Source organism: Thamnophis elegans, chromosome 6 (assembly GCF_009769535.1).
Source record: "Thamnophis elegans isolate rThaEle1 chromosome 6, rThaEle1.pri, whole genome shotgun sequence".
NCBI lineage: Eukaryota > Metazoa > Chordata > Lepidosauria > Squamata > Colubridae > Thamnophis > Thamnophis elegans.
In genome coordinates, this window is record NC_045546.1 from 52,868,174 (window position 1) to 52,889,125 (window position 20,952).

The 20,952-nt window shown below is 36.5% G+C and overlaps 2 protein-coding genes across 4 annotated transcripts; one reads left to right on the forward strand and one right to left on the reverse strand.

Moving 5' to 3' along the window:
• Positions 1-562: 562 nt before the first annotated feature.
• Positions 563-13,806, reverse strand: SETD4 (SET domain containing 4). The gene is given in 12 exon segments (XM_032220363.1): positions 563-1,147; positions 1,922-2,045; positions 2,165-2,245; positions 2,815-2,896; positions 3,320-3,494; positions 4,291-4,720; positions 9,376-9,456; positions 10,480-10,524; positions 12,012-12,020; positions 12,203-12,238; positions 12,240-12,287; positions 13,796-13,806. Coding segments are annotated over 12 exon segments (1,257 nt in total). The 3' UTR covers positions 563-1,012.
• A 430-nt stretch (positions 13,807-14,236) lies between these two features.
• On the forward strand, positions 14,237-20,216 carry LOC116510069 (carbonyl reductase [NADPH] 1-like). 3 transcript variants are annotated; one of them, XM_032219445.1, is made up of 4 exons: positions 14,237-14,343; positions 15,689-15,979; positions 17,764-17,871; positions 19,158-20,216. In XM_032219445.1, the coding sequence occupies exons 2-4, from the start codon at positions 15,694-15,696 to the stop codon at positions 19,592-19,594; spliced, it is 831 nt and encodes a 276-aa protein (XP_032075336.1). In that variant the 5' UTR covers positions 14,237-14,343; positions 15,689-15,693; the 3' UTR covers positions 19,595-20,216. The 3 variants fall into 3 exon arrangements, with proteins under 3 accessions (XP_032075336.1, XP_032075338.1, XP_032075337.1); XM_032219447.1 differs by having other exon boundaries at positions 17,770-17,871; XM_032219446.1 differs by lacking the exon at positions 14,237-14,343 and adding an exon at positions 14,370-14,595.
• The last annotated feature ends 736 nt before the right edge of the window (positions 20,217-20,952 follow it).

Sequence of the window (20,952 nt, forward strand, 5' to 3'; positions counted from 1 at the left end):
CACTCTAGCCTCAGCTATGCCACAAACTGCAAAACAGGTATGTGATTAGCCAGTTCTATTGTGTCTGCAGACATAAGCTATTTTGATGCAGTTACATTTACTAATGTTTTTCAAAAAGCAAATGAAGACTCCTAACAAACCTCAGAAAGTTCACACAATTATTTCTTTAGTACATCTCTCTCAAGAAGTCCAGTTTATCTACTACTCCAGGTCAACATATGTGCCAAAGGGACAGCCAGAATCTAAATCCATCAGCAGCCTAAAGGAAGTTAAAATTCAAATGACTTTCAATAATAAGTAAACAAGCAGAGATAAAAAGATGGTGTTTCAGAGGGGAAGAAACCTCCATCATTTTCCTTCAGCCTTTCATATTCTATCATTGCTGAAGAAATTCTAGCTCATGAAAACTAAATTAATTTCTCTAAAGAAGGGTTTTTAAAACTGTGATCCTAGGACTTCTGGGAATACCCCAAGACCCTCTGAGGCCCACAAAATCTATTTGCCAGCCTTTTCTGAAAAAGAATATTAAAATCCCATTGAATAATTATGAGAATAGGTAGCATCAGCAAATGCATCAATTTTAATTTTTAATATGCTAAACAATGGTAAATATAGTCAATGCAAACAAACTTTTTTGATGACCTCTATATGTTTTAAAAGTGGGAAGGATAAGAAACATTGCTCTAAATAAGGGACGGCATTACATGACATATTTTTCCTTCACTACACTTGGTGTGGGTGTGGCCTACGTGTGACACATCCCGCCCGCGGGCCAGGAGTGTGACAGCCATGCTCTAAATTATCACTTAGGCTACAGATTGCCTCATGGTTGCCCCTTTTAAAATATTTTAGTCCGTTTTCTTTCTGATTAATGCAGTCCTAATTAAAGGGTTTTAAATATCTATGCATTCTTAGTTTGTTTATTTTTTCTGTTTATATTATGCAAAGTGTTGACATTGAATATTAAATTGTTTTATTGTTGCAGAAACTTGTACAATTTTGTTTTGGAAAATTAAATGGTTGTGGAGGATAAATGCTGAAGAATTTCATATGAAAGCTGCAGGATTCTTAGATTTTCTGTATGTAATGCTTCCACCAAAGTCAGTTGATTCACAAGATGTTCATAATGGTTTTTTAAATTTGAAACCTGAAAAGGAAAAATAAAATTATACTTTAAAACTCTTTTGTTGTTAAAATACATTTACTCATAAGATCAAATATCCATTTAATATTTTAAAAATATTTATATAATACAGTAATTGTTCAGAACATACAATAATAGTAAGTGTAGGATGGCAGATTCTATTTGATGTTAGAGAAAATTGTCCAATAGTATATGCTGTTTGATATAGTAGAACTAATTTCCTAAAGAAGTACTGATATTACTTTCTCTAGATTCAAGTGAGGGCTGAAAGTTCTTTATCATAAACACTTTTATTTGGATTATCTAATAGAAAAAGGTTGGACTCAATGGCTTTAAATAATCAATTCCAACTTTAAAGATGGCTGGGATAATGAAAAGATGGCTGGGATGATGAAAAAACTTTAGACCTCTAGTTTTGGGTGACTCTCATCTATTTCAATTTATTTTATACCGCTAGGAAAATTGCTACAAAATCTAACTTTGTTAATCTGCTATCTCTAATAATGTATCAAGTAATTCATCTACTCCATTTTTATTAGGAGTGCATAAACCGATATTTTAAACTGCTGCACAGTTAAAGTGTCCTTCTTGAATATTTATCAAAGCCAAACATCTTCTCTATAAATTCCTGACCTTTACTGGCTGGAGATAAGCTGCTATATCATATGGCAGGACACTTTCAGCTTTAAGAGGAATCTCATTTTTTAAAAAAATCTTAATAATTTAAAACATTCCACTCTCAAATTTTACACTGGAGCAGCTGAGTATTCATAGTACCTTCTGAAGTACATGCTGAGTTTCTTCCATCAATGACGTACATATTTTTGTTGCAAAAGCCACACTCTTTTGTTCATTCTTCCTTGAAACAACATCTCCAAGCACTACCTTTTTCCACAAAGTTCTAGAATTATAAATTTTGAATATATTCATATGTATCAGATATTCATACAAAGCAAGAAAATGGCATTGCAAGAGACATTTTCTCAAAACAATCATTTTTAGCAAATGTTTGCAACTTACGATTCATCTGCTTCAAGACATAACAATTTAAGGGCTGTAAGAAGTGTCCAAGATGGTCCATCCCAGCCAAATGTCAGATCACTAGAAAAAAAAGTATTTTTAAAAAATCTAAATTCAATTTATTTCATATGCTGAGAGAGAAAATACTGTCCTTCTCACTTCACCAATTGTCAATTGCAATACTCCATAGTACTTTCTTTTTTAAAATAAGAAACAGAATATACTAAACACACACAGTTAGAAAGCTATTGCTGGAAATTAATTGTGAACTACATGAACTTTTAATGTACACCTTCCTATAAAATTTCCATATGTCCCATTCCTATAACAAAAAGTAGCAGTCAATATTTTATTATTGTGTGTATAGAAACAAGTATATAAAATATTGACTAACTACAGGCAAAAACTGTGTCAGGAACAGGATTATAAAATTTCTTAAGACCCAAATCATGCATATTAGTACAACCTTCAACTAGGATACATTGCAGGATGAGTTCCAGTGTTAAGCAAGATTCCTGTATTTAGCAGGAAACCATGCAGAAGCAACAAACATTGCACAAATTTTCATACTTCAAATCCACAAACAATACTGAGAAAGTTTAATGCGAAATCTTCAAAACTTATACTGTAAAGATTTAAAGATGTCTTACTCTAATAACTTGTGCTCTTGTAAAATGGAAAGTTTCATAGATTTCTGTTTGTCTTCTGAATAAACATATTTAAGCAATGTATCTAAAGAAAGTTAAAATAAATGGTTTAAAGCAAATAAAAGCCGAGAAAATTTTGCAATGCTGACATTTTAAGCATTCTGTACTCATAGTAAATATAAATTTACTTTAAACATTAAAGAAATGAAAATATCCTGTACCTATATTCTTGTGGCTATAAGTCATAACCCACAGTCTGAGTACCCATTTAAGAAATTTGCGAAGGTACATAAGGATATCCCAGGAAAGGTTTGAACAAAAGCAGTATCACCAAAAGGACTGTGGGCTACCACTTTTTTTATTCCCCAGTATTTTATCCTAATGCATCAGACTACTTGTAGGTCTCAATTGTAGGGAACTGATAACATCCAAAGGTCTAAGTGAAAGTGATGGGCTTTCATTGTTCTAAGCTTTTCACTATTTTGTATAGAACTAGCCATAGCCTTACCTGTACTAACGTGCACACAGCTGTGAGGATTATCAGAAGCAACAAAACCATATTCTAGAAGTAGTCGCTGGTTGTCATGAGGGCCATAAGAAATACATACTTCTTTGTATTTCTGATAGCCCAGGTGTGTTTTTATTTCATAACATTTTGTATTTTCATTAAACGAAGCTTTCACCTGAATATGAGAAAAATGTAAGTTCAAGAGAAATACATTCTCATTACTGAACACATGATCCTTGATCAAACCCTATACTTCTAAAGGAATTAGGCCCGTTAGGCCCACAAAATAAACATTGGGGGGGGGATTAAATGTATTTACTGATAAGACTGGAAGAGATCCATTCTATGTTAATTATATCAATTACACAATTGCTTGAAGTTTTCTTTCTCTTTTTATACTTGAACAAGAATGCTATATAGATAGTCCTTGACTTACAACCCTTTGTTTAGTGACTGAAGTTACAACGGCACTGAAAAAAATGACTTATGACCGTTTTTCACACTGAAGCAGCATCTGATAAAAATTCAGGCGCTTGGCAACTGGCATGTATTTATGAAAGTTGCATTGTTCTAGGGTCATGTGATCACCATTTGTAACCATGCCAGCCAGCTTCTGAGAAGCACAGTCATTGCAGGAAACCAGATTCGCTTAACAACGGCTATGATTTGCTTAACAATGTGGCAACAAAGGTTGTAAAATGGGAGCAACTCATTTGAAAAATAACTTGCTCAACAATGAAAATTTTGAGCTCAGTATGATTGTAAGTCAAGAACTACCTGTAATGGGAGTTTTAACTGGAGTACCAATTAAGAAACTATCTGTATATTCTGATCTACAGTATATGTTTGATGTGGGGTTTTTTTAAGTTGTAAGATTAAAATGAGCATGTATATATGTATGTATATGGATTCCTTTTTCTTCTTTCTTTCTATAATTAATAAAATTAATATCACCATTATTATCATCTTACCTGGGCCTTTGGGTTGTGATTTAGCAGATCCAGAAATGGAGCTAGAGCATAAATATCTGGCTCTCTAGAAAAACAGTCTTTCTGTGAATGTTTCATAAACACTGTTCTTGTATTTATAGTGCACCAAGCCCACTGGAAGGCACTGAAGTTAAAAATAATCTCCACATCTTCAGGAAATAAAGTCTGCAAAGAAGAGAAGAATTGCTTTGAAGAAGCAAAAAGATCCTGGATCAATGATCGTTGCTCGAGAGCCTTTCTTCTCAAGGGCTCAGGAAAAAGGTTCAATGTTTCTTGCTCCAAATAAACAGGACAGGTGTATGTTTCAGGTAAGAGATCCAGGTATGGTTTCCACACAGATTTCCTATGGAACCACTTCTCTGCTATTAAAAATGAACATAATGCTATCAAAGGAGAAATCGGAGGCCTCCATCTATTGAAAAGGCAAAGAAAAACATAGTAACTACATTTTGCTGATCACAGTTTTTAACCAAATTTCAGAATTTTATCATCATACATGAAGTAAAATCAGAAAGCTCTCATCCACACAGTGTGGAATTGAAAGAAGGAAGAACAGCTTGATAGATTAAATGAACATAACACGGGGCCAATGGTTTAATCACTGTTCCCTCTAAGGTGCGCAGCTGCGCGGCCGCGCACATGGTAAGAAAACCCCGCGCACCAGTTTCTAACTGCCACGCAGAGATTTCTTTCAAAGCAAACGTGGGGAAGTCCTTTGCAGGTGGCTAGAACTGGCCGCCCGCAAAGGACCTCCCCAGAGGAATCTCATGTCCTGCAGCCCAAACTTTCTCCTCCCAGCAACTTGGCCTGTTGGATACAGTGGTGGCGGGGGAAGAATGGGCTGGGTGGGCTGGCTGGCTGGGGAGGAGGGAGCCCTTTAAAGCCCTGCTGCCGCGTCTTCCCAGCAAGACTTCCTTTCGGCTTGCGGTTTCCCTTGCCTGCCTTAACCAAAGCTTGGTGCCCCGCCTCTGCTTTCACTCTCCCTCCCTCAGCTGTGCAGCAGCGGCAGCTCTCAGCCTACGGCGGCAGCGTCACGCAGGCTGTGGAAGGAGGGGGAGGATGAGGGAACCAAAGAGAGGCTTTTACGGGCCTGCGCCCCACAGCCAGGACCGTCCTTGCGCCTCAAGCCTGTTTTTCTTCCTGCAAAGCCCTTCGGCATCCGGCGGAGCTCTCGGGTTGCCCAAACCAGTTCCTCCCAGGTTCAAAACTACGGAGGGAGGAACTGGATTGGGCAACCCGCGCTCATACACACACATACACAAAGAGAGAGATTCGGCTGCGTCCGGCGCTTATTTGCAAAAAGCCCAGAAAAGGAAGTCGTCGGGGGCGGAGGAGGGGGGGAGACCCGTCGGAGGAACCTCCTGACCCGACGGTCCCCGAAGCCGGACGAGGGGGGGTTCTTACCCAACGAGGCTCCCCAGGAGAGGGCGAGGCACCCCTCCCCCATCTCCCTACTGTCAATGTCGCACAGGAGGGCTGTTTCTATCTCAGTGCTTTCATGGAGAGTCAGCGAGAGATCCAAGCCGTCCAGCGAAGGCAGACTGCTGTTTAGTAAGAATGTTTTAATATTGTATTTCAGCTTATTTGTCAGGGATTGGTGGTCAACCTACTTGAATATACAAATTCTTTTTCATATGGTGTCCCCAGCACCTCTCGCGCCCCTGGCTGAAGGAGCCCCACCTTATGGGGCAGAAGAACGGGGGGACTTGGAGGAGGGGGGAGGGGAGGGCAGGTGGGCGGAAGAGCCCCCTTCGGGTGATTCCCGTCCTCGGTCTCAAGAAAAAAGCCAGCCAGGCAAATCCATCCAACCAAAGAGAGGCTTTTACCGGGCCTGCACCCCACAGCAAGGACTGTCCTTGCGCCTCAAGCCCTGTTTCTTCCTGCAAAGCCCTTCGGGCGTCAGGCGGAACTCTTGCGTTGCCCAAAGGGCTTTGCAGGAAGAAACGCGGCTTGAGGTGCAAGGACGGTCCTGGCTGTGGGGCGCAGGCCCGGTAAAAGCCTCTCTTTGTTCCCTCCTCCTCCCCCTCCTTCCATAGCCTGCGTGCGCTGCTGCCTAGTAGGCTGAGAGCTGCCGCTGATGCTGCTGCACAGCTGAGGGAGGGAGAGCGAAAACAGAGGCAGCCTCAATGGGTGCAATTGTGCAAGCATTTTTTTCCTCTTTAAAAGAATTTTTGGATTTCTCCTCACCAAACCTTTAAGACTGAAAGAGTTAGAGTTGAATATAAAGAGATTGTCAATTGCCATACTGTTAGAATGGTAGGCAATTATGGACTATCTTGATTATATCCTCCTTAGAAAGAATATGCTACTGTATGGTTGAGAAAAAGATCAAACTTCATTCCATGGAAACCCATCAAAGTTCATAGGGAGGGTTTCTTTCTATGATGGGCTTTTTCGGTCAACGTGAATATCAGTTATCAAAAATGTAGGTAGAAAATTAAGCAGGCAATAGGCAATTACAAAAAGGGAAGCCACTTCTGAATCTGTTTCTTTGCACTTAGCGACTTATAAATAGACTAATGTTCTGAAAACCTGGCCTAAATTACTATATATTTTAAATAGCTGTAAAGCTATGCTGAAAAAGTTGTTCTCATGGTATTGTGATAAATTCAATAAAAAGACGGGAATTCTTGATGAACTTAAGGAGAAATGAGAGTATTGGATAGTAAATGGACAAATAAAATTACCAATCAAAAAGAATATTTGCACCTCAGGGTTGAAATGAGATGTTCTATCTTCCTCTTTCCTCTTCCTCTCTTCTCTCTCTGTCTCTCTCATCCTCTTTCTCTTTGTCTCTCTTTCTCTCTCCTTCTTTCCCACTCTTCTGTCACTTTCTCTGTCCTTCTCTGTCTCTTTGTCTCTCTTCCCTCTTTTTTCTTCCTCTCTCCCACTCTTTTATCACTTTCTCTCTACTGCCCAACCTGTCCCCATACTTATCTTCAATTGATCATGTTTGCAATAATTTACCTTCTTTCCTAAATAGGCGCAGTTCCCTTACTGGATCCCTCGCTCACTCAAACACACACACACACACACACACACACACACAAGCACAAAACCATTTTTCTCCACTCCATTCGGATCCTATAAATCAATTGCTCTGTGAAACATCTGTGAAAAAAATTCAGGTGCTCAGGCATGAAAATGTGCTGCTCAAATACTATACTTTTCCGCACACACTGAAAAAAATTAGAGGGAACATTGGGTTTAATCCTACAGCATCCAACTAGAAATACATGGGGTGCCATAAGGCATGAGCTTAACAGATCACCCCCACCCCCTCCCCCCCACCTGGGCAACTGAAGTTCTTCAATAACTAAGTAGATTGTCTCTGATAGTGAAAGTAATGCATACTCTTTTAGACACTTAACAGTCTTAGTAAAGATTTCTTTCAGGTTGAACTCCATTCCTGGTGATCTAATGGACATAACTGCAGAATGTTTTGAGCAATAGCATGGATATTGTTAGCATCCCAGCTACCCCTATTTCAAAGCAGATCAAGTACCAATCTTACTTTTACTTGAGCAAATGCTATAGTATTTAGATGGTAAGTTAATTAAATATTGTATCTTCAAGTCACTCTTGACTCCTGGCAACTGCCTAGGCTAGTCCCTGCAGTTTTATTGTCATAATGTTCAGAGGTTTGCCACTGCCTGCTTTCTGGGGCTAAGAGAGAGTGACTAGTCGCACAACCAGTTTCATGCCTAAGGTGGGACTAGACACTCCTGGTTTATAACCTGATGCTCTAACCACTACACCAACCTCACTGTTTAAATTTTTTCCCCCGTCTTGAATTTCATACTATTTGCCTTCATTGGATGACTGCACTGTCTATTTGACAGAAAAACGGTCCATATCCATTGCTGTCATACCTTGTATCAGTTTACCCACTTCTATCGCATTCTGCTTATTCATCATTCTTCTAATCTAGAAAGCAACAAACACTGTACCCTTCTCTGCCATAAATGTTTAATCCTTTCAGTATCTTTTCTTGAATCTTTTTTAAGTATACCAATTAGAAGATAGAGTACTTCAATTTTCTTAGTGACCATTTTCATTCTATGTACATCATTTGACTTTCTACATAAATACCATTTTAGTGCCATGAGACACTGCTCACTATTGATAACCTTATCACGATGAATGCCTGAAGCATGGGAAAGATATTCCCTGATGTTGAATACAAACTGTTAAACCCCAATCTTGAGGAATATGGGAATAGAATTCTGTGCAGGGTTTATTAGTACAAAGTACATCATATAGTACAAAACAGATCAGTTTCTGTATAAAAGGAAAAATGGACACAAAGCTTACATACAACAATATTCACAGATGGGAACAGAGAGATCTCAGCCTCCCAGAACATTCTGCCTCTGACTTTAAAGATCATTCTTAAACAAAGAAATACATAAACAGCTTCTGATGTAAAATATCTATGTCATCATTCTTCGAAAGACACAATTCTATCATTTGAGAACTGGAAGGTTTTTTTAATCACATGCGCCAAGACTTTTCATAGCAAAATATATGCTGATCACTTAAAAAATGCAAACATGTCTCATATCATCCAGCAATTACTATGCATATGTCCATTTTTAATAAAGACAGTTTGGATTGTCTATAATTTGTTTTTTCTGATTTCAGAGTTTACAATTCCTCACTTGCATGAGGATGGAATTCATGGGTGCATGATATTGATGCAAAGAGATTACTAAATCAGATAATGCTTTATTATAATCACAATAAATATGACAAGGATTTTATTTGTTTTGAAGAAACACATGGGTAATTTGCAACTTATCTGGAAGATCTCTTATTTTATCCTTCTAAATCAATAACTAAACTAAACTAAACTAACTCTAATTTCCCAATATTCTCTACTTTTAAAAATCATGAAGCTTAATTAATGGCATCAATTCTAACAAAAATGCACACTAGACATAATTCCCCAATTGCACAACTTTGTTCAAAGTAATTGAACTGTTCAGATTAGAAAGTATAAGTTTAAAGAGCTATTGAAATGCCATGTGCGAATTTGAGAATTTTATTAAGTGGTGACCAACTTACTTTAAAATGTATTCTCTGAGGTAACTGTTAAGCACAGTATTGGAAGTAAGCAAGCACTTTTCAGGCAAAGAATAATCAGCTCTTCAGCCTATGAAATGTTAAAAAAAAAACAGAATGAATATATTGGAAAAGTACTTAAATTCATACTTTATTATGCACTAAAGTAAAAAAAAAAAAAAGAACACCCTGGCTATACCCAACCAAGGCCCTCTGCAATTAATTGCCACTTTTAAAATAAGCAGATTTTCAAAAGGTTGCAGATGAAGCATAAATAAGGATCCAGTCATCTTATCTTTGATGATCCCTTGGAAACTCACTTTGGAAGCAATCCTGATCCCAACCAAAGACAGGCTAAGGAGAGTTAAGACAGAAGAGTGCCATTCCTTGACAGAAGCTCTAACAGTATAATAACCCTGGTAATCGTGTGAGAAACTCTACAAGTATGCATTTATTACTATAACTCTCAAAAGTGAATTTTGCCAAAGAAAGTGAAGAAAATAGCTATGGATTCAAAATATCCCAAGCCCTCAATGTACCCAGATTGTACTGCTAATCTAGCATTAGCCTTGCACACATTTACCACAGCATCAACTATAAATGGAGAGAATAAAGAAAAACATTCAGAAACATGAACTTTGCAATGAGAATAAAGCACACCTCCTGTTGTTGTAAATAAGTCGATGGGCGCAGCAAGGAAGATCAGTTTACAACAGCACTGGGGATATTTAAAAAATTGCTGGGCCTACTTAAAACACTAAACCAAAATTCTATAATATCAAAACAAAAGCTATCTCTAACCTAGCATTGTCCCAAATATGTATTAAAGAATCTTCATCCTATCACAGGAATTTAAATCTCAAACCAACCAGGCCTTGGAAACATAACTACAATCACTAAATCCAGTCCACCCAAAGGCTCTGGAGTCCCTGTTCATAACCTAGATGCTAGCCTAATCCACTAGTATTGGTTAAATATATTTATAAATCCAGCATAAAGTCAAAAGGAAAATCTAAATAATATACATTACATGAAAGACAGGATGATATAATTTCTCATATTCTCATTATGGTTCAGATAGTTTCATTTGTTTATTCATAGGAATACTCACAAACCTGAAGCATTTTTGTTGTCATCAATCCCCTTCCTGTTCTAGAAGACATAGAAGGGAGAGGAAGATGCAATTAGGTATACTACTATTGATTTCATAGACAGTTATAATAGACTACTTAACATAATAAATACAGAGTGACGAATATAGAAATTATTTAAATGAAAACTTTTTAAAAATTTTGCAACCCCTTTCGGAAGCTTGAGAGAAAGTACTATTGCAGTCCCACCAGCAATACAATTATGTTATCAATTTACTATCTTACAATACATGCAATACAATAGCAGAGGGAGTCTTCTAGTCCAACCCCCTGCCTAGGCAGGAAACCCTATACCGTTTCAGACAAATCTTCATAAATGTGTGTGTGTTTGTGTGTGTGCGTGTGTATTGTGTCACAACCCCTGGTATGCCCAATATGGGAGGGAGCATACTGCTTTCCTTTTCTGTCTTTCAGATCACCCTAGGAGCCATCCAGGCAGAAAGCCATTTTTTATGTTGCCTTTGTTACATTTGTGTTGCATTTGTGCTGATTATTATTTATTTATTATCAGCACCAATGCAGTGTGTGAGTGAGTGAGTGAGTGTGTGTGTGTGTAATCTAATTCAATAAAATTCAGCATGAATACAAATCCCAGGGCAGCAATCAAGTATGGGACCTGATCTTAAGCATTTTTTGTAGATTCAAGGATTGAGAAGATTATGTAAATTTACAAATAAGATCTTTACAGCTACAAGCTAAGAACTTTGGCTTTTAGGCTACCTATTGCTGGACAAAATTGCTCCCGAGAAATTTTCTAGCAAAAGGAAACAGAGATAAGAAGTGGCCAGTCTGCATTAAAGCAACATCCTTACACAGCCAAGAGCAGAGTGATTTTGTGAATGATTAAGCCTTTTCACCTTCCTTGATTTAATAGGAAAAAAACAAACTAAACTCGGGGATTTTTATTTTTTTGTCTAAAAGTCACTGTTCTTCAGAAACTGCAGGAGTTAAAACAAGATCTTGCTACTTTATTCAGCACTGGAAATGATACTGCTGTTTCTGTTAAGATCCCTAATGAATGTGAAGTACTTTCTAAATTAGCTGGCAATCCAAATGATGATATGAATTCCTGTTCACGTACCTGCTCACATATCTCCACTGATCAATCTCACTCCTTTACCAGCCTATCTGCCTGGAGTGCACATCCCACTCAATGAGTCTCTCCACCCTTATTGAACAATACTCTTTTAAGTTTCCTAATGTAGATTATGTGGAACCAAGTGCACAATCAAGAACTTTCAACCTAATACCTCTGTCCCCCAACAAGATGATGTAAAACTTTGCAAAACAAACATACATTAACATCCCATCCAAGTCAGAAGAAAAATGGGTTTTTAGGGGCTATTAATATCCCATTATTGCACATTGAAAATGTGTCCATCTTTAAAGTACCCAACTAGTAATAGCTCTAAACCAACTAATTTAGTTGCATTTCTTGTGATAAATATTTTCTACTGAAATAACTATATTAACTCTATTCCGTATAACTCAGGAATCCTAAAGTGGAAGAAAAAAGTAATCATTTGAAACTAAAGAAACCATTACTTATTAACATCACTTGTTAATAAGTGTATGTAGCTTCTTTATGGCTGTTCACATTGGATAAAAGTTATCACATTTTTTTGCAAACTTTCACTAGTCAAAACTTCTAGAAAGTTATTAGAACATTACCTGAAAACACTGCTGGATTTAAATTATTGTTCTTGTAGCCCTTTCTTCAACCACTTCTTGAGAAGTATATATTCCTTTTTACAACTTAAATTACTAAATAGGAAAGAAAATAATCACATATCATATAAGGCAGTGATGGCAAACCTTTTGGCATCAAGTGCACAAAGCAGAACATGTGTGCATGAGCCAGAACATGGGAAACCCAAAGACTAGCTGGCCGGTGTGCACATGCTTTTTTTTTTGCCATTTGGGGGGGCATTTTTGGGGCTGCTTTCGAGCCAATTTCAGGCTGTTTTTCGGGGCATTTAGAGGCTGTTTTCAGGCTGTTTTGGCCTGAAAATAGTCTGGAAAATTACCTGGGTTTTGGCCATTTTTCAGGCCATTTTCTGGCACTCTGACACCCACAAAGAGGAGCTGGCAATAGCATGCATACCCACAGCGGGCTTTGCGTGCCACCTCTGGCACGCATGCCATAGGTTCGCCATCACAGATATAAGGTATCCATGTTAATTCACAATATTATTTCACAACAATATACTGCTTCATACAAATCACACTACAAAACAGAAATGATGAAAACAAGCCCAAGACTGAGGGGTTTGTGTTAAAAAATATGTATTTTTAAATATATTAATCTAAAGAGTACCATATAAAGTTATAAACTATAAAATTAATTGTGCTAAAGGTAATCCAGTGTCACTTCAACAAAACAAATATCTAACAGAAATGGGATATGATTAAGGATAAATAAAATTAAAATAATTTAAATTTTATAGGAGCAATCCTGTAGAAATCATTAATAAAAACCAAAATGTGTATGTTTGTATGTTAATAAGAGCCAGTTTGGACAATGGTTAAGGTGCTAGCTTAGAAACTAAGAGACTTTGAAATCTAGTCATGCCTTAGACATGAAACCAGCTGGGTGACTAGTTGTGCTCTCTTAGCCCAGCCCAGCTCACAGGTTTGTTGTAGGAAAATGGGAAGACAAAGGAGCATTATGTTCACTGCCTTATATTAAAGGCAGGATAAAAACCAAATACATACACACATGTATACATACATAAGTAAATAAAATGGTTAATCATATTACCACCACTTGAAGAAAAAGCTGTAGATTGTTTTCTGTGTCTCTTTCGGTAAGTTCGACCTCTGCCTTTTTCATTTTAAAATTATTTGGAAAGTTGTACAGAAGCTGAAAACAGAAAAGCAAACTGAGTTCAATCAATTATTTCAACTATTTCAATTGCAGAAATATGCCATGCCTCATTTTTACAAATATGTCAGTAAAAAACTTGCATATGGTATATTCATATGCACATACCGTATTTAACATTTGAAAAATAAAATATATCCAACCTAATATTTCAGACAGCCACAAAATGTCAGCCAGACATATATATGGTTGCTGGTGATGATATGTTTCTAGGGAACAACATCAGAAGTGCTCTAAGACTTCAATATGTCTGTGTATCCTCAATCTGTTTGACCACTGAAGGAAGCATTTTGCCAGCTTTGGCTTAGTTTGCTGTAAAATAGGGTAAAACCTATGATACTTCAAGTATCTTCTAAACAATTCCTGGAATTCTTTAATCACATCTTACAAAACCTTCATAGCTCTTTTTATACTATTAATGTTATTTGTGGAATGAGCTTAAACAGCAGGAATTACCGAATATATAAAAATTTTGCTTAAATCAAAATATATTAAGATTCACGTTTGACTAACCACAATTCCAAATGGGCTCAGAGAGGCTTTTCACTCAGCAAATCTATGGAGCATTATAATCTCTCCAGGAATAAACCAGCCAAAATTTAATAGGAAGAATTCTTGAGTATAAGAAGTAGGAATGGGCTGCAAGATACTACTTCCCCGCTATCTTCAAGCCTCCCGCAGCCAATTCGCGCTTTAATATCCTTAACCTGCAGATACGTTTTCCCTTTCCGGCTTCAACTGCGTCGCACTTCCAAACCCAGAAGTCACCAAGCTTTATTGAGGGGACGAGAAAGCGGAAAAGGCGGTCTTCAGCCAATTGCCTATTGAGAGAAAGCAAGTTCGTCGGCAGATAGGTTTCCCATTGGCTGAAGAGCTCTCTCCTCTTCTCCTACTGTTCTGGCCACAACTGCTGCCGCTTTTGAAGCGACTGAAGAGGTAGGAAAGAATCGTGGCTAAAATTCTTCTAAGATGTTTTCTTTTCACTCCCTTTTCTTCTCTGTTTCAACCCGCTGCCGGATTTTATTCTCCAACGTGCATTTCTAGCTGAGTAGATCCTTACTTTTAAAGAATCCAGAGCCTATACAAACTGTTTGAGAATCGTTTTGCAGAGGGCAGTAGATGGAGAACGTGGTATACTTATAATTGTAGTAGGGAAAAGGTTTAAAAATCTGATATACCATTATTCTGGTATGTGGTTTGTTTTTTACTACTACTAACTATTACTGCTAGCAATCTGCTCGAAGATTCCGTCTGTTTTATTCTTTATGCAGTCTTGTTAATTTAAGAAATGGATGAAACGGGAAGAGTGCTGTGTATAATTATATAACCTTGCAGCCCAGGAGAGTCGAGAGCCTTCCTTGGTGATTGGTGGGTGTATCGAATGTTGCAAGTTCTTATAAATTTCCGATCTTCAGGACTTTATTATTGTTGTTATTGTTATTGTTATTATTATTCAGAATTTTTCATTGTCTTGTGTGACTTCAATTTGGCTCGGTAATGTTTATAAAAAATGTGTTTTAATGCTGAACACATTAAATGAGTTCATTTAATTGAACTGCACGATCATCATGGAAGAAATCTTTTGGTCGATAGGAGTCGAAAATGACTTGTTAGCACATACGATGATCAAAATGTTAAGTAATCCTAAAAACTATTACTAGATTTTAATTTTAATTCTCGACAATCCAGTCCCCACTGGTTGGAAGTTCTACTCTATCTAGTCTGCCTTTTAATATTTTTACTGAAGAATAGTTTTTACTTTGATTTTCTTTAATCCCACCTTTATTATTTTATAAATAATTCAAAATACTACTTGAGCCTTCCTCCTCCCCACAACAGCAACCCTGTGAGGTGAGTTGGGTTGAAAGTGTGTGACTGGCTCAAAGTTACTTAGCTAGCTTTCATATGTAAGCAAACTAGAACTCACTCTCTCCTGGTTTCACACCTGGTATCTTAATCACTAGACCAAACTAGCTTTGTAATTGAAACAAATTTGCTCAGTTTTAATAATATTCAAATCTTGTGCACCTAGACTGTCCTAGAATATATTTAAAACATATTACATGAAAGTATAGTGCTGATTATTTCTACAGTTGTCCTACCCCACACCCCAGCACTATCAGGCTGAGTTTGAATTAGAAGTGTGGCATTGAATAGTAATGTTTAAAAACTATAGTCAGTAAAAAAATAACAAATTAAATCATTTAAGGTTTTTTAGAAAGCCTTCAGTTTGTTAAGTGTTAAGTGTTTTCTATTGATACATTTTGGCATTTGATTATAGGCAAAATGTCCAGTACACGAGTAGCTGTGGTAACTGGAGGCAACAAAGGCATTGGTCTGGCTATTGTGAGAGCCCTGTGCAACCAGTTCTCTGGGGATGTGTATTTGACAGCCCGGGACCCTGAACGAGGCAAAGCAGCAGTGACACAACTGTCAGGAGAAGGATTAAAACCACTTTTTCACCAACTGGATATTACTGATCTCAAGAGTATTCAAATCCTCCGTGATTTCCTCAAGGAAAAATATGGAGGATTGGATGTGCTAGTCAACAATGCTGGGATTGCTTTCAAAGGTAACATACATGTAAATCACTGAATGTTGAAATTGGGTGAATAGAACAAAGAGTTTGGCTACAGCTCTGTAGAGAGTTAAATTGTAGCTAATGTTTTTTTCAGGTCTTCCAGTTTTTTTCTGTTGGGAAAGTGAATGTGTAGCGAAAATATGCTACAAATTTATTATTGGAGTTTATGCATTATAAGTAATACTAAACCATGCGATAGGACAAGAAAGACTGAAAAGATGAAATAGATCTCTTCAACAGAAGAAGTGAAAATCAACTAGATTTTCTGGCATTCCCTATTTTAGTGATATAAGTTATAAATTAAAACGTTAAATCTGTCATTTCTGCTTAAAATGTTTCTGTCCTGTAATATTGTTGGAGAGCAACCATCCCAGATGGGAGAAGGAATCAAGTGACAAATCAGCCTAGACTCGCTATATAAACATAAGAGGGCCAGGTCTCATCCCCCCTTAAATGCCTTAGAGCCTTATCTATTCTTTCCCAGGCAAAAGCTGCCAGTCTGGGGAAATTCCTGTACAGTTAGTCCTCAACTTACAACAGATCATTTAGTGACCATTCAGTTACAACCACACTGAAAAAAGTTACTTATGACATTTTTCACACTTAACAACCGTTGCAGCATTTCCATGGCTGTGATCAAAATTGAAATGCTTGGCAACTCGTTCATATTTATGAACGATGCTATGTCCCAAGGTCATTGATCCTTTTTGCAACCTTCTGACAAGCAAAGTCAATGGGGAAGCCAGATTCACCTAACTTATCTTACTACTTACTATCTTATTAGCTGCAGTGATTCATTTAACAATTGTGGGGGAAAGGTCATAAAATGAGGCAAAGTTCACTTAACAAATGTTTCACTTAGCAACAAAAATTTGGGGCTTAATTGTCGTAAGTCAAGGACTATATTATAGGCACAGAACAATAAAGTAGCTAGTTTGAATTCTGTAGATGTAGGTCTGATTGTTCATGTCTAACATACAGTATATGCAGTATCAGTTGTCTTTCAATAGATCTCTATTCTAGTATCATCCCATTTTAATGTTGGAATATATAGCCTGTATTAGTTTATAGGGTCACATGCATATAACAGCTTGTGATTTCCATAGATAATTGACACTTCATTTTCTAGCACTTCTTGCAATTAGTCCTATGTCTGCATTTTTCCTTGTCCAGGGGTTGTTATTGTACACAAAACAGAAAATATTTAAAATTGTACCTTCATATAATAAATAAGAAAATCTGTACACCATCATTTGAAACAGTGGTTTAGCAATTTATTAGAGATTATTTTAAACTATAGTTTTATACTCCATTATAAGTTACAAATGATGGAAGGTAAAATGCTTCATGATTCTTTCTTTTTCCATTTGTGTGAAGAAAAGAAGATGTGTTTAACCAAGGTGTGGTTTTTTCCAAGTCATAGAGGTTTATATTGTAATTCTGAATCCTGGCTTAATACTAGGGCAATACACCTTAAATTAAGATCTGTTCAATTTTAAATATTTCTAAGAATATTCAAGACTGTTGATTTAAAATATAAGTACATCTTCTTTCTCCTAATTATATTTAAGAGTCATATTTCATTACTGTAAAATATGCATTTTTGTCTTGCATGCAGATAAAATAGCTGGTTAGGCACTGCTAAGAATCCAATTTTTGCCAGCATCATTCCACTCATGTAGTATTTAAACTTTTACATCTCTTGTTATACAATGTTTTCCTATTTTCCTATATATTAAGAATCTTAACTTCTATTTTCTTCCATTTTGGAAAAGTTGCAGATACAACCCCATTTGCTGAACAAGCAGAAGTCACATTGAGAACAAACTTTATTGCAACCAGGAATGCTTGCATAGAACTGCTGCCACTATTGAAACCCAATGGTAAGCACACACTGGGAGTGGAGTCTATTAAAGATTAATCAAGGTTTTTCACAAGTAAAATGCTAAAAAAGAAACACTAACAGAAAAACACATACTATCAACTCTTCCTTAAGCTCAGCTTTTAAATTCAGTAAATGTCCATGTTTAAGTTATGGTGCTTCTAGGAATTTTATGCTTTTTTATATCTTTTGATACTAATCTAATTAAAATGAATGGGGATTATTTCCAAGTAAATATGTTTAGCTAGTTGGTAATGAAGACACGTGAACAGAAAAGAACCTGAGGTGAAGGCTAAGCAAAAACAAAAACTATTCAAATCTGCCATGTTTATTCCTATGAAATAAAATCATTGAAGAAATATATTCTGCATCAAACTGTAAATCATAATATTTGTAGATCTTCTTGAAATCATTTCTTAAGGGATGTCCTTCAGGTATGGTATGTTGCCACCCAGTACCTTTTTTTGAATGGACTCCAACAGTTTTTAATCAGATTTATGCTGAATTTTTTTCTGCTTTATAATACTGAAGTATTACTAACCATTTAAATTATTTTATATAATATGATATCTAGGTTAGATACATGCATCTGCCCTACAGAAAAATATCTAGGATTCATTTCAGTAGAAATCGAAAACTCCAGTTTATCCTAAACCCGGGTTGTCAATTTCTATTGAAATGAATCCTGGGGATTTTTTTTTCCTCCAGTAATCATTTCCAGGTAATACATGGTTACTCAGCTTTCATAGCTTGGTAGGAATAACAGTTACAGGGAAAACAATTGAGATTGATTGATTGATTGAATTACTGCTCTTTAAATTGTCTACAAAATAAACCATTTGGAAAGTTGAGTTGAGTTGAGTTCTTTGAGTTTCATTTGCATATAGATGACAACCATTCTCAGTCACATATGCACTTAAATCTGAATTCATTAACCATAAATATATGCTTACATTTATGTAAGCCTGTTTATTCAGCATTATTCCTTTTCCAGCATTTATTGAAGGAAGATTCTGTCTATGGCAGCTCTTCATCAATTGAACATTCCATATTTCAGGACTCTCAGATCCATAAAGAGCACCCACAAGTAAAAAAAGTTTGCCCCACACTATCTATCTGAAGAATACAAAATGGGATGGCAGAACTAGCTGATTCACTGATAATTGTTGAGAGAATAAAGCCTCCTTTTCTTTGTGGGTAAATATTATATTGTTACAAAATGAATAAAATTGGGGAAAAAAGTAAATTCTTATCCTGTGGTTTGTTGTTGTTTTTGTCTTGGAATAGGGAGAGTAGTCAATGTATCTAGCATGGTTTCCATTTCAGCATTGTCCAAATGCAACCAGGATCTGCAGCAGAAATTTCGGAGTGACACAATCACCGAAGAGGAGCTAGTGAAACTCATGGAAAAATTTGTGGAAGATACCAAGAAGGGAGTGCATGAGAAGGAAGGCTGGCCAAGTACTGCTTATGGAGTATCCAAAATTGGAGTGACAGTTTTATCAAGAATTCAGGCCAGGCTGTTGAATGAGACAAGAAAAAACGATGGTATTCTCCTGAACGCTTGTTGTCCTGGGTGGGTCAGAACAGATATGGCAGGTCCCAGAGCCACAAAAAGCCCTGATGAGGGAGCTGAGACTCCAGTTTATTTAGCACTTTTACCTCCTGGTGCTTCTGAGCCCCATGGCCAATTTGTTAGTGAAAAGAAAGTTCAGAAATGGTAACTATGCTACTGCATTATGTTTCTGTATGTAAGCACTGGAAGTTTTAGATGCTACAAATATATTTGCTGCGGGTATATTTTCTAGCTATTGTGCCAAGCTCCTATGCCATGGAGTTGAGAACCAACCTATAGCAGATTGAAATAAAAAAGCATCCAGTTGCTTAGTAAGATCACTGTTTAATCTTCTGCTGGGGGTGGCAATTAGTGCTGTACCATAGTAACAACCTTAGGGATTCTCACTTTTCTCTAGATTTGGGTAGCTTTTCAATATTGGCTTTTAAGATAATTTACTCTAAAGATTTATAAAGCGTGCATAATCTTTTCTTTTTGTTAAGATCATTTGAAAACAAACCTTGACTATATAACACAATAAATAAAGTTTATGATTAAATAATTTGACAGCTATTTATAATTTTCATATAAATACATTTTCACCCCATTAATCACAAACAACTACTGGCAGTGTTCTTTTCTAAACTCCATCATGGGCAGTGTATATTTGTTTTTTTAAGCAGAGATAAGGATCTCTGATTTTCCAGTATAGACGAATGAAAGCTTCTAACAGCAGTGCAAGTGTGACAAATAGTGAGGAACTATGAGAATCTGATCCAGCAAAATCTGAAGAGTTGAACATGGAAATACATATCATTCTTAACCAGATAGATATTTAAACCAAATTACCATTCCAAATCCAGAAGTACTGTAATTCTGGCAAGATGACTGTCCAATAGTCATTTTAAAGAAAAATTATGAAACTTCTCAAGACTTTGCCCTGTTGTAAAGGAGTTCTTAAAACATTAACCCACATTTGTTACATTGCCCTTATTATAAAAATGCCTGATTCCACTTAATAACCCCAAGCTATCTAGATCTATTTATTTAATTGTTACTGACTGGTTGTGAGTTTATTCTCTGAACATGGATATGATTTGTGTTGGTATTGATAAAAAAATACCAGACTGACCACACAGGTTTTATCATCATTAAATTTTATTATTCTTCTTGGTTGTCTTAGAATTTGCTTTCTTTTTGCTTTGGAATTTGTTAATGATTATAATATGGTTTACTTACTACTATGAGTATGGACTTAGGAATCCCATGAGAGGCAGGGAGCTTATTAAGTTACATATTACCAGCCTATGTTCTGTGATAGAAGTATACTTATTTTATTGCAAGAATAAGCAATTATTCCTGATTTCTTTTCTTATTCTTTTAAAAAGAAAAAACAACAATCTTCAGTTACCAATGCATTCTTTGTGTAGGTAATTCATCAAAAATGTTAAGGGGAATTCACAAGAGTATAACATGATCCAGGATAGCAATAGCATTTAGGCACATATAAAGCTTCACGGTGCTTTA

Excerpts from the sequence above, each read along its gene's own strand:
- LOC116510069 (XM_032219445.1), top strand. The coding sequence starts at position 15,694 with ATGTCCAGTACACGAGTAGCTGTGGTAACTGGAGGCAACAAAGGCATT. Across the intron at positions 15,980-17,763 it reads TGCTGGGATTGCTTTCAAAG|TTGCAGATACAACCCCATTT; the intron begins GTAACATACATG and ends ATTTTGGAAAAG. Across the intron at positions 17,872-19,157 it reads GCCACTATTGAAACCCAATG|GGAGAGTAGTCAATGTATCT; the intron begins GTAAGCACACAC and ends GTCTTGGAATAG.